This window comes from Carya illinoinensis, chromosome 10, assembly GCF_018687715.1.
Source record: "Carya illinoinensis cultivar Pawnee chromosome 10, C.illinoinensisPawnee_v1, whole genome shotgun sequence".
NCBI classification, from domain to species: domain Eukaryota; kingdom Viridiplantae; phylum Streptophyta; class Magnoliopsida; order Fagales; family Juglandaceae; genus Carya; species Carya illinoinensis.
Window position 1 is genome coordinate 12118322 of NC_056761.1, and position 13733 is coordinate 12132054.

A 13733-nucleotide genomic window follows, 5' to 3' on the forward strand; every position below is an offset into this window, starting at 1 on the left:
AACAAAAATAATTCTGTTCGTTTTTACATCATCTTTACCTCTTCAAAACAATTCCAGACCAATCAGGGTTGTATTTTATTTTATCTTTATAAAAAGATTTTATAAAGAAAAAAAAAATTAATATAGGTAGATGAAATAAGTTAAATCTCTTTATTGTAAATTAAAAAATAATAATTATAATCTGATGCAATTTGTAAGATTCACCTTTTTAATTCGAAAAATGAATAGGAGGAAAATCCCACAAAACTTCACTCTAGATATAGTCAAGGTCGCTTCCCATTATCTACGTTACGTAATATGCGAACGTTTAACATCAAACGGACATGATGCTTAAAACAAATGTTGAGTAGAACCATTTTATTTCGGAAAATAATCTTAGCATAAAGAACGCTACGTGGTGAAGAGGTTCCCATAAATAACTGACCCCAAACACCTACCATTTAAATTGTTGAATGAGCTTCTAGCTGTGTCTGAAAGGATTAATGAAGAGAGAGAGACAGAGAGAAAAAGTCTCATAAAACAGCTTCATTGAAGGATCGAAAAGAAGAACAAAAGGAGGGAAAGAAAGCAGGGGTATATTCGTCAAATATACTCAAATTGTTTACTCTATTTTAAGTCAAACACGTTCACGGTATGAAATATACGTATGGTATAAGGAAATGCAGAGAATTGAGGTATGTGCATATTTAATGTGCTTGAAACGGCTGAGTTCTACTCTGGCAACTATAAACAACACACTGCTTGAAAATTGAGGTTGTTTATGAAATGATAACATCTGATGAAAGAAATAAACTTGGACATACACATTTCACGGTTGAAGGAGAAAGGCTATGGGGCCTTCATTGGAGAATTTGACTACCATAATCGGCATTAAACTTTTCGTAACGATGAGCATGCAGATGAGCAGATGGTCTGGTGTTCTTTAAAGCTGTCTCTATGTCTTCATGTCTGATTGGTCCCACTTTAGGCAACTCTGTAAGTCATAAATTGATCCTTCAGTTCCAAATGACCAATTATAGAATAGGTAAACGATCCAGATGTTCAAGAAAAAAAGAATTAAAGAACAAATGAAATTAAAGATGTATTGTGTGTAGGTGTTTCATTCAGGTTTATAAAAAGAGAGAGAGGTTATACCATGTAGAGTCACAATACTCATGAATGGGGAATCTTAAAACCTCAGATGTAATGGCTTTGAACTTCTAAATATTTGTGTCCAATAACTTAAAAAAATAATACCCATAAAGAAAAACAATTGTGTAAGACAACATTGATGGTACTTGAACTCGCTTGTCTTTCTTTCTTTGCTTACAAAGTAATTAATTACGAAGAATTTCATAAGCTTATCCTTTGCGGTTTAGGTTGCTCTCTTGGAAGTGTCAAACAGTTCAATAACATTGGGTTCACATCTTTCAAGACTCCCAAGAATGTAGAAAGGATATTGAAGCAATCCCTTTATTTTGTTGCCTTCAGCTCATGGAAATCCAGATGCCTAACATCAGTTTGGGTGAAATAAGAGAAAAATCATACAAGATTCCCTAGAATGAAGAGCAGGTGAAAAGTTCACATTCCCATGAATCTTGTTAAGCTCGTATGAACAGCACATCATCAGGTGCTAGCAACATCGCACATCTAGGCATTTAAATTCCCGAACATCAAATTCCAGGAATCAGGATGTTGGGTAAGAATTTAGATCTCCCAGATCAAATGCCACATGAAAAGATGTTTGGATGATTCGACACAATCTATCCTAGGTCTGAAGTTTGGAAAACCCAAAAGCTACGCCTAGAAAGCTATTGATTGCACTTGAAAACTTCTATTGATGCACAAGCGGGAGGTCCCACCCAAATCTGCCAACAGAAAAGCTCAAGAAACAAGAAAGACAGAAAGGAAATAAAAGACGTTCATGATAGAGATTTATTAGCTGTTATGTCAAGACTAGATTGATGGGGGAAAACGAGTTGGATTTTGTTGAACAAAGTGTAGGAGACGCTCTCTCATTCTGCCTAGTTAAATTTGATAGATTATGGCATACTTCCACTCTGGTTTGGTCCCACATAAAATTTAAAGCATTCGCGTCATCACTCAGCACTGATCCCAGTTATGTGGGACTCTGGGAGCGGTGTAGATCAGTATTGGTTCTATCCTTCAAAATTTTTGCATGAATTGGTGACTCAAGCCACGACCTGTGGATTTTAAGCCTGACAGCCCAAGACTTCTAGTATTACATAAATAATGATCCCTTAAGAGCATCAGGGAACAAAAGCAACTCAGACATAAAATTCAGAAGGAAAAATTAAAAACAAAAGCACATGGGAAAATATTATCTGGCAGGAGAAGATGTCTGACTATTAGGATGTGGGAGTGGACTTTTAGCCACAGTAATATGCTCTCTTTATTATTATTATTATTTTGATTAGTAAAATAAACACAGTAATATGTTTCTTGAGTGTAGGAAATCGTCAATGAGGTTATAAAGCAGAGAGCTTTCCTCAGCCAGTTTATTCTAGAATGCGCCTGAAGAGTAGTATAATGTATAATGTGCCAACGTGATGATCTACACATTCTTTTGCAAGTTTACAAATAAAACCATAAGAAATTTATGTACTCATCTTGTGTTCCTTATATCATACATTTTTATAACTGTAAAAAGTGCAAAAAGTTTGGAAGTCACATACCATCCTCAGGAACCAATTCCTGTCTCTCTTCAAGGAGTGCCATTAAACGTCTAAGGGGCTGCATTGCGGCCTCTTTGCACAGTAACCGAATATCTGAACCTGAATAACCTTCTGTCTTTTCAACTAACAAATCATGAGGAAATTTCTCCCTGTCCGGCTCTGATGGCAGGAGTTCATCAAACATGGCTCTTCTTGCTTCTGGCTCTGGAAGAGGCACTAGGATCTTATTTATCATGGTCAAAGGATAACCACTTAACTAATATCAGCCCTAAACTGTAGTTGCTAGATCTAGTCATTTTTCATCTAAAACAAAAAAATCATGACATCATACTTTACCTCTTTTTATTTGGAAGAGGTGGCAACTGATCCCGGTACCATTGCCAAACGCAATGGGAAGAGGAGTCAAGAGGGATAGATGATATAGAACAACCTCAAGGCCTTTTAAAACGTATTTCTTTAACTATTAAAAAAAATCATAAGGGAAGCATAATCATTTTTTTTATAAGTAAGAAATTTATTAAAAACCACGTAATTAGGCATAGCCCAAGTACTTCCTAAACCACGTAATTAGGCATAGCCCAAGTACATAGGAAGTATAAAAGAGAAAACGTCTAATTACAAACTAAAGCCGAAAAACAGCACGAAATTCATTGGAACTAAATCCATCCATTACAATAACCAAAGCCCAAAGCAGCAAAGTACGAAAAAAGAAAGCCCCAATCCCATCCACCGAGCGTTCTCTATTATCAAAACACGGCCATTTCTCTCATTCCAAATATACCGCATAAGACAAAGAGGAATCATCTTCCAAACAGCTGTTATTTAACGATTTCCTTGAATCCCTCTCCAACAGGCCAAAAGATTCCCTACACTCGTAGGCATCACTGCAGAGATTCCAGACTTGACAAAGACCTCATCCCACAAAGCCCTCGACACATCACAATGAAGAAGAAGGTGATCCACCGATTCTCCATACCTTTTGCACATAAAGCACCAATCCATTACAATGATTCCACACTTTCTCAGCTTATCAATAGTAAGTATTTTCCCATGAGCAGACAACCACCCGAAGAATCGGACCTTGAGAGGCACCTTGCATCTCAAAATATTTTTCCAAGGGAAAAAATCACTAGAAGAATGTGGCACCAAGACTTTGTACAAAGATCTAACCAAAAATTTCTTATTACCAAGCTGATTCCAGATTAATCTGTCCTCCCCTCCAGATTTTAAATTTAAATCATAGAGCAAGCAATAAAAATCAGTGATAACCCCCACCTCCCAATCTTGGGCATCTCTAATAAAACTTACTGACCACTGAATAAGACCAGTAGCGTTGCTCAAGCAATCAGCCACAGAGGTGCCTTTATCTGAAGCAATTCTAGGGAAAGCAATCTTCAAGGCCACATCTCCACACCATAAATCATGCCAGAAACTGATATGATTACCCCTACCCACTTCAAATCTGAAATTTCTGAAGAACTCCCCACATCCATTGCGAATGAATTTCCACACTCCCACTCCATATGCCCCTCTAACCTCATTTGAGGACTAACTTCCCCGAATATTCCCATATTTGGCATCAATAACAATCCTCCAAAGAGCATCCCCTTCTTGATGATACCGCCACAACCATTTCCCTAAAAATGCCTTCCTGAAAGTTTTCAGCTTTCTAATCCCCAAACCTCCTGAATATAAAGGAGAGCAAATCTTATCCCACTTGAGCAAGTGGAATTTCTTCCCATTCTCCAATCCACCCCACAAGAAGTCACGGAATATCCTTTCTATTCTATTAGCCACTCCTGCAGGCAAAGGGAATAAAGAGAGGAAATAGGTTGGGATATTTGATAAAGTACTCTTGATTAAGGTGATTTTACCACCTTTGGACAAGTAGATCCTTTACCAGCCAGCCAACCTACTTTTAATTTTTCCTAAAACCCCATCCCAAATTGCCTTAGATTTAAAAGGTGCCTCCAAGGGAAGTAGATATTTCATAGGCAAAAAAGACACCGAACATCCCAATATATCAGCCAAATCCCCTAGATTATTGACCAAACCTACAGGGACCATTTCAGATTTGCACAAATTGACTTTTAAACTAGATACAGCTTCAAAACATAACAAAAGTGCCCTCAAAGAACAGATCTGATCAGAATTTGACTCACACAGGATCCGCAAAGAGTAAGTGAGAGACATTAATGCTGCCATGGATGGAACTGCCCACCGAGAAGCCTGAGATAAAACCCCTATCCACCGCCGCCTTCAACATTCTACTTAACACATCCATAGCTAAACAAAGATAAATGGAGACAAAGGATCCCCTTGTCTCAATCCCTGTGAGGTGTTAAAAAAAACCAGATGGAGTGCCATTAACCAAAACTGAAAATCTAGCTGAAGAAATGCAATACTTCATCCACTTACAACATTTTTCCCCAAAACCATGCCTACCAAGGATATATATCAAAAAATCCCAATTGACATGGTCAAAAGCCTTCTCCATATCCAATTTGCAAAGGATGCCTGGAACTCCATCTCTAATTCTACTCTCCAAGCATTCATTAGCAATGAGAATGGAGTCGAGGATTTGTCTACCCTTGACATAGGAATTTTGACAAAGGATTTTTTGATGCTTCATTTTGAGCTAAGTGAAGCATAATCATAACCACTGCCAAATGCAGAATGACTGAAATATCTTGGTTTTTCAATGTCAAATTGTATAGATTTTTCTTTTCTGCTTAATGGTAAGAAGACCTTCAACTGACCAGCAGTCAACTAGCTGCCTCTTCAAGTTGTAACCAATAACCAGATTTTGTTACTTATAGAATAGGTTATGCAATAATAGCCACATAAATTTAGGACCTCCAAGATTATGATAGTATGGCAACAATTAAGACTCTTCCATAATAAATATAATTCACCATTATAGCCAAAATTAAACAAATAGCCACTAGAACGCTATAACAACTCAACCTACTCCTTTTTCCCTATTGCATAAAATTGGACTGGATTTTCGAAACGATACTCGCTTCTCAAGATGCCGGAGCATCGATGCATCTAGTTCCCAGGGAAGATTTGTTGCCACCAAAACAAAAACAAGTTCATCTGTCTGGGTTAAACCATCCATCTGCAATCTAATCTGGGTGATAAGTTTTTGAGAAAGCAGAAAAAGATGAAACATTATATTCCACAAGCAAATAAGGTCTAATTTGAATGCTGGGATGAGATAAGATAGGATGAAAAATCTGTTAATATTAGTGAAATAGTTTGTGAATGGTAGTGAAATGGTTTGACTAAAGTTATTTTATAGGGTTTTGGTAAAGGTGAGAAACAAAGTTGAATCTAAATATTTTAAGCTAAAATATTTTTAGAATATAATTTTTTGATATTATTTTTGTTTTGAGATTTGAAAAAGTTGACTTATTTTTTGTGTTTTATTTGAAAGTTTGGAAAATTTGTCATGATTAGGTAATGATTAGATGAAAAAGTTGAAGGTTTGAAATTGAAAAGTTTTTGTATTTGACTGATGTCTGGATGTTGAGATGAGATTGACATGGCATAGGTGCCAATTCAGGATGTGACAACCTTAAAATAAATGGAAGAAAGTTGAGTTGCTGCGCTTGGATCTGCCATGCATGTTAGTAATTTGACACAATAATAAACTGTCCTTGTTACATATTGTTCAACAGCTATAATTTTTTGATAAGTAATTGTTTAACAGCTATAATTGTAATTACTTGGACAAAGATGGCTGATAACTTTCGTCCTAAAATAATGCTCAATAGATATGCATCAAACAAGTTAAGAGGGTGCTGCTAGCAACAAGAAGATTCAACGTCCAACATCCTTTTGAAAGATCTAGAAATTCTTCTTATGTTTATGAGCCACATGTTTGCATCTAAACGTCCAGTGACATATAAAGCAGGTCATTTTGATACATCACCTGTATGAGCAGTTCAGTCTTCAAACGCCTACTTGCCTCATGCTCACTACGTCCTTCACCACGATGACTAATAATAGCATCTATTTCATCAAGAAATATAGTTGATGGTGCATGGTGCCTCACAAGATCGAATAACACCTTAACTAACTTCTCTGAGTCACCTGTAATGTCATACAACCATTTTGCAATTCATTTGCTGAATCACTAAAAAGAAAAAATGTACATCAGAACGGGAATTTAGTGGATTGATAAAAATAATAAAAACATCAGCAGTGATATAAATACACAATGTGAAGGGCCCCACATCTTAATGATGATGTTCCACCACTTTCTTATGAAATATGGTGGGCAAATATAGAACCGCGCACCTTTTGAACTAAGAAAACCTTACGTAAAATTTAATATGGGAGAGGTGCCCTGCCACATGGTGAGCCACAAGAGATGGGGATATCTCCCCATCCTTGGCGTGCAACACAGTGCTGCGAGCCACAGGGGGGAGATATCCCCACCACGAGGGAGGGGGATATCCACCTCACTGTAGCCTTGCAGCCAACCTCACAGGCTGTAGCTGGGAGTAATTATTAGGACCTCTTAGAGCATGTACACGTGATACTCTCATACTATCATAGGATGCCATGTCAATTAAAATTAGTGCTTATATAAGCAATTTTAATTACGTGACGTACAATGATAGGATGGGAATACCACCACATCCGTGTTCCAGGAGTACCTAATAATTTTCTTGCAACTGGAGGGGAGTGACCCCTCTTGGCTCATATCGGCTGCAGCTAAAGAGGGCTATCTCCCCCGACAGCTGTGTTGCCATGAGGATTCCCCCATCTCCCCCTTCAGCCGTGTTGCCATGACGGAGGGGTGGATCCCCCACTGCACCTATTGAGGGACATCCCTTTCACCATGAATGGCTGCCAGAGATCTCCCTGCTGTGTGGCAGAGCATCCCATGCATAGTGGGTTAGACCACCCACAGCGACCACAGGTGGTGGAGATCCTCAACCCTAAGAAACTCTCCTTTTTAAAAGCCCCAACTAAAAATAACTTAAAACAAAAATGAAATACTCCCAAATAAATCACCCCAAAACACATTTCAAGGTGCTAACATACCAAAACACCCCAAAACACCAAAATTTTTCTTGAAAACACTTACCAAATGGACCCAAATGTTCCCATTATTGTTTCAATTCTTTAGTTGAAACTAACTAGCTCAAGCATTTATGACTGACTTTAGTCTTATCATTGTTAAGCATAGTTTGCTGCTCCTTTTTCTAAGTCACATATTTTATGGAATACTTTGTCCAAATAGTTCCTCCATATCATAATCTTGTTTGTACATTTTCAAAACCAATGCACTGAAAGAAAAATGGAATTAACTACAGCAAAAACCAAGAAAAAAAATGCTAGACACTGGCATACCACGCCATTTGCTGACAACAGAAGATGCTGAAATATTGAAAAAAGTGTTGTTGCACTCTGTTGCAACAGCCTTGCAAGCATTGTCTGCGGCAACACAATATGGTGATTCATTAAAGTTCTAGAATATTAATCATTAAAATAGCGAGACCAAAGATGTCATATTTGGCAAACCATTGCAAGTTAAAAAAAAAAAAAACAAAGCTATCACCCCTAAATTCCAAGGATGTTGATATTGGCAAGCCAATTTACAGATCATTGCACTTGATTTAATTAACTTAATATCTCACAAGAAATGATAACAAGGACGTAGAATATTTGGCAACTTTTGGACAGGGTTTTTGTAACGTGACTTATGCTACGTTTGGATGTTGAGATGAGTTAAGTTGAGTTGTCAATAGTAATATTTTGTGGGTCCCATTGAGATGAGTTTTAACTTTTTAGGTTTGAAATAACCCCAAGGGGTTGGCCCAAGTGGTGAAGGCCTTGGTCTTAAGATATCACTCCTTTCAAGGTCCAAGGTTCAACATCTCATGGGTACAAACAATCATTTGGGGCCACACTCCCTCATAAAAAGCCAGCGATTTAACCAATTGTGTATAGGGAAACTTCCGAGGGTGCAGTGCACGGGACCAAGGTTTATTCTGCAAAGGTGGGGAGAGGTTCCCCAACATCAAAAGAAAAAAAAAAAAAAAAAAACCTTTTAGGTTGAAATATATGAAGTAGGTTGAGATGAGTTTAACTTTTTATGGGAAGTTAAAAAGTAGTGGGTCCCATCAATGATTAGTTTGAGATGAGTTAAGTTTGGTTCAACAACCAATGATTAGTATTTACAGATTTTTTATAGAGAGCTCATTTTTCGCTGTAGAGTACCTTCTCTGCTGAGTAATGATTTATATGGAAGCAAGAAAGTTCAAAGGGAACCACGAGGAAGAGAAGGGGGAAGCAAGGGGTGGGGACAAAATGAAAGCTGGAATTTACACAAGAATTGAAGGGAAAAAGGAGAGAATATATGTCCCCACCCCCCTCCCCCTCCTACTCTCTTCCAAGACAGAAGGAAAAAAAGGGTGAGAAGTACCACCTCAGCGAAACATCAGTATGAAGACAAGTACAAAAGAAGTCCAAATAGCATCATTCTCTAGGGTAAGGGAATAAAAAAATAAAAACAGAACACTTAATTAAATAAAATTTCAAATAAAATAAAGTAATAAAAGAAAATTTACAAACCTTTCCTGTCCCTGGAGGGCCAAAAAGAAGAATACCTTTCCATGGTGATAGAAGGCCAGTAATGTACCTCAAAAATTGGAAGGCTTGTTTTAAGTTGGGGAACATAATTAACTTCTTATGATATTATGATCTACAAGATGTTCACAAACAAGACATACTTGGGATATTTTATTGGCATAACAACTGCCTCCTTAAGTAATTGTTTGGCATTCTCTAACCCCTTGATGCTTTCCCAGCTAACATCTGGACTCCCACGGATGATGTCTCTGCACAAGAAGTAATAAAGATAGTTTGTGTGATTTACAATTCCAGCATCTAATTTAAACAGAAAAACATCTTTGGCCAGCCAGATGGTGTGCGGATGGAATAATAGTAACAGGTATTGCCTTGTAATTTTCTGTTTGCAATTACCTACTTAAACTTTCTGCCAGGGTACGCATTTCTGCAGACTCAAATGGAGGGAGAAGAGACTTCTGCCTGAAAAGGTGAATGTAAAATGTTAATAGGTTATATAAGAATTCAAAAAATAACTATTCCATCATATTCAATTTTCAGATTCAGAAAATCCTGTGTTAACTGAACATATATCAAAGGTGTAAGTTTTACAAAGTAATGCTCCAATAACCCTAGGGTGCAGACTCGTCTGGATGTTGAAATGAGATGAAAAATTTGTAAATAGTAGTAAATGGTTTGTGAATAGTAGTAAAAATAATTTGAGTTAAGATATTTTATGGGGTTTTGGAAAAGGAGAGAGAAAAAAATGAATAAAAATATTATAAAGTTAAAATATTGTTAGAATATAATTTCTTAAGATTATTATTTTTTTTTTGGAGGAATTAGAAAAAATTGAATTGTTTTTTGCGTTTTGTTTGGAAGTTTGTGGAAGTTGTAATGATTAGGTAATGATTAGATGAGAAAATTGATGATTTGAAATTGAAAAGTGTTTGTGTTTGTGTTTAAGTGATGTTTGGATGTCAACATCCAAACGGGGCCTTAGACCATCTACAGGCTATTTGCAGAGGATTTCTTTCCCTTTTTTAGTACCATCAAGAGAATAAATGGTTAATATCATCAAGAAAATTAAGAATGAATTGAGTTGATAATTCAGTATCATCAAACCATTTTTTACCAGCTTCCAGTGTTTTTTTTTTTTTTTTTTTTTTTTTTTTTTTATCGGCATTGATTAAAACTTCCAATGTTTTAATCAATGCCAATCAATGTATTACTCACAAAACAGAAATGTGTGATACCTGGGTGATATAAATACAGCAGGAAAGGAAGGGCTTACAACTTTTTCAAGTTCTTATACAGTAAGATCCCAAATGCAATCCAAGGAACTCCCCTCCCCCCAGCTGCCCGGTTGAAAAAAGGGGCAAAACTCCATAATATGTAGTGGTTTTCTTAGCCAGTCATTAATGAAGTTATTTGAAGGTAAATTGTACACAAGTGCGAGATCATAGGTGCTCCACACTGGCAGAAGCACAAATTATCAGAAATGCTTACAAGATCACTTATGCCAATGAAGAGAAGCTCAAGAAGAAAAACTCCTGAGATAGGGAAGGTTGACTCAACATTGTTGATAACTGCCTTTAGCACACTCTTAAAGCAAACCAATGGAAACATTAAACAAAAAAACAAAACTACATGAAATAAAGAAGCAAGGAATCATACGGTCTCTCATCAGTTTGATAAGACAAAATTCCATTTGTATGTGTCGAGCTCAGCGCCTGAAAACAAATAACTGAGTTAATTAAGTCCTGAGAAAGCCATACTAATATAAATTCCCCATAGGATGTATTAAATGAACCACCTGGCCCCGGAACATTTCAAATATGGCCATGTCAGATGTGTTATTCACATGAATGTTTCCATTTGACGTCACAGCTGCAGAATTCACATTACTGGAAGGCTTATCAGCTGTTGGACCATTCGCTGACTCCGGCAACCTCTTTCTACCGAACTTGGCATCATAAAACATCTTGAAATCCTATAGATACACATAATAGGTCTGATAAATGCACAATGCACAGGTCTAAGTAAAATCCTATCGCTTAAATTTTTTTTTTGTCATAATTCGCTAGATTAATTTGCAATTATAAGACAGTGATAAGCGTAATCCAAATATACTTACTCAAACATTTCTAAAACTTATAGGAAATATACTATAAATTCTGAATTTGATCAATGCAAAAGTAAGATATATTGATTTTACTTTTGGATGCTAAGAGATTTTGAGGAAAAAGAAGGAAACAAATTTTCTCTAAAAACTAACTGCTCCTTTCGGTTATTTTGATTCGTTTAAAAGAAAATGAAAAGGAAGTGAAAGAGTGAGACACGAATAAGCCGAGAGTTGTGCTAAGCAAGTGAAGCTCGTAGTTCCGTGAAGTAGCGAAAAATATCAAATCCGAGATTCAGAATATCCAACTTTGTTTTCGGTTTTTCCGTAGTTATCTCCGCAAGCTGAGAGAGAGAGAGAGAGAGAGAGAAGTACCGCAAACGACCATCGAGTGAGTGAAGGTTCGTCGGCCATGGGGTTAGATTTGAATCTGCGAGAGAATAAAACAGAGCTTTCTGAAATTTTCTTTGCTCTGTTTGGGGCATGTAGCTAGCAGCAGCCCATAAACAAGTAGAAAGGAGGGGAAGAGAGAAACAGGGGGACGTGCCTTGCACGTGCTAGAAAGGGAATATGGCAAAAAAATAAGAAGAAGAAAAACGCGGTCAAGAATCAAGATGAGTTGGAAATTGAAATGTTGTGACTTGAGTACTGAGTGACTAGTCAGGACCGAGGACGTGGAACAAACCACGTTGGACTAACGACTTGTCGTTTCAATTTTAGATAGATTTCTTTATATTTGTGAGAATAATGCTACATAAAGTTATTTTTGCACACTCTTTAAGCACTCTACTGATATAATTGGCTGGATTAATTTTTTTTTAATATACAATCAATCATATCACTGAAGTGCATAAAATAGTCTGTAAAAATGACTGCACATAAAATTTTTGTATTTGTAATCGTGTGCACGTAATTTTTTTAATAAATATGAGACTTAAATAAAAAAAATTAATATTTTAATAATAAACTTTATTTTTCTTCAAAATAATTTTGCGACGCTTGTGCACTCCGTTACTCTTTTTTCTAAGCCTAACCTTTTTTTATTATTATCTTTTCTCCTAATCCAAAGTATCGAATTTGCAATATTACATTATATTTAAAGTAACAAAATGCAGTCCTCTAATATGAAAATTTCACACACTATTTTTGAAAAAAAAAATAAAATTTATTATTAAAAAATTAATTTTTTTATTTAAATTTCATATTTATCAACTTTTTTTAAAAAATATACGCAAAACTTGCATACCCTACTACCTAAATTTTACTTATCTTATAATTATACCTGGGAAAATGATGAAAGCACATTAGTTTTATAATTTCTTTACAATTATATTCTATAAAAACACCTTCATTTAAAAAAAATTGTAAAAAAGTGGTAAAAAAAATGTCTCTATCGATACTCTTATATGTCAATTAATGCCATAAAAGGCTTTAATTAATGTCAATTATAACAATAAATTTACATATAAGAGAAATTATGAATGTCTACAACACATTAGTTTGATTAAAAAAAAAAGAAAAAGAAAAAGATTTGATCTTTATCATAACTTTGGGTGTGGGATTTTTGGACAATCTTGTGATTCACCTAATTGATGGAGATAAATTCAAGATTTAGGACTAGTTTGGTTGTTTTATCTCATTCTATCTCATCATTATAATTTTTTTAAATTTTAAAATAAAATTAATATTAAAAAATTATATTATAATAAGATTTTGTTTAATTTTTAATAAAATATTTCTTTTCATCTCTTCTAAATTTGTATGACTAAACGAGATCTTAGAAATATGGAGTGATGAGAGTTCTTTACTTCTTTGAAGTGTTATCAAGATTCTTTAGAGTTCAACTATAAATTGTAATATAAATTGTAAATTTTAAATATAAAAAATACGTGTCTTGTAATAGATTAATGTTGAAGGTAAGTCTAGGGCTATAAGTTTTATACAATTATTGTAAGTTCTTTTTTAGTTAAAAAAAAAAAAAGTAAATTCGAATAAATTTTCTAAAATAAATCTATCTCTTTTTAAGAGACTTAAGTATTATTTGAACGATGAGATGAGATGAAAAGATTTTAGATAAAAATTAAATAAAATGTTGTTAAAATATTAATTTTTAATATTATTATTATTTTGAGATCTGAAAAAGTTGAAGTATTTATTATATTTTATATAAAAATTTAATAAATTTATAATAATAAAACTGAATACGATAAGATAAAATACTTTTTATCCAAACTGAGTTTATATCGATTTTCAAGTTTTAAATCTGCTCAAATAATTTTTTTTCTTATAATATTACTCGAGATTTAGAAGCAATATCCTGACAAGTCTTATGACAACTTGATTTCCAAATT

The 13733-nt window shown here is 35.1% G+C and overlaps 1 protein-coding gene across 1 annotated transcript; it reads right to left on the reverse strand.

The window, feature by feature from the left end:
• Positions 1–660: 660 nt before the first annotated feature.
• On the reverse strand, positions 661–11949 carry LOC122279447 (katanin p60 ATPase-containing subunit A-like 2). The gene is made up of 11 exons (XM_043090127.1): positions 11758–11949; positions 11077–11253; positions 10938–10993; positions 9678–9743; positions 9425–9532; positions 9263–9333; positions 8043–8126; positions 6613–6773; positions 5695–5796; positions 2676–2898; positions 661–973 (listed from the first exon to the last, which is right to left on the reverse strand). Exons 1-11 carry the CDS (start codon positions 11794–11796, stop codon positions 840–842), a joined length of 1221 nt encoding a protein of 406 aa, XP_042946061.1. The 5' UTR covers positions 11797–11949; the 3' UTR covers positions 661–839.
• Between the last annotated feature and the right edge of the window lie 1784 nt (positions 11950–13733).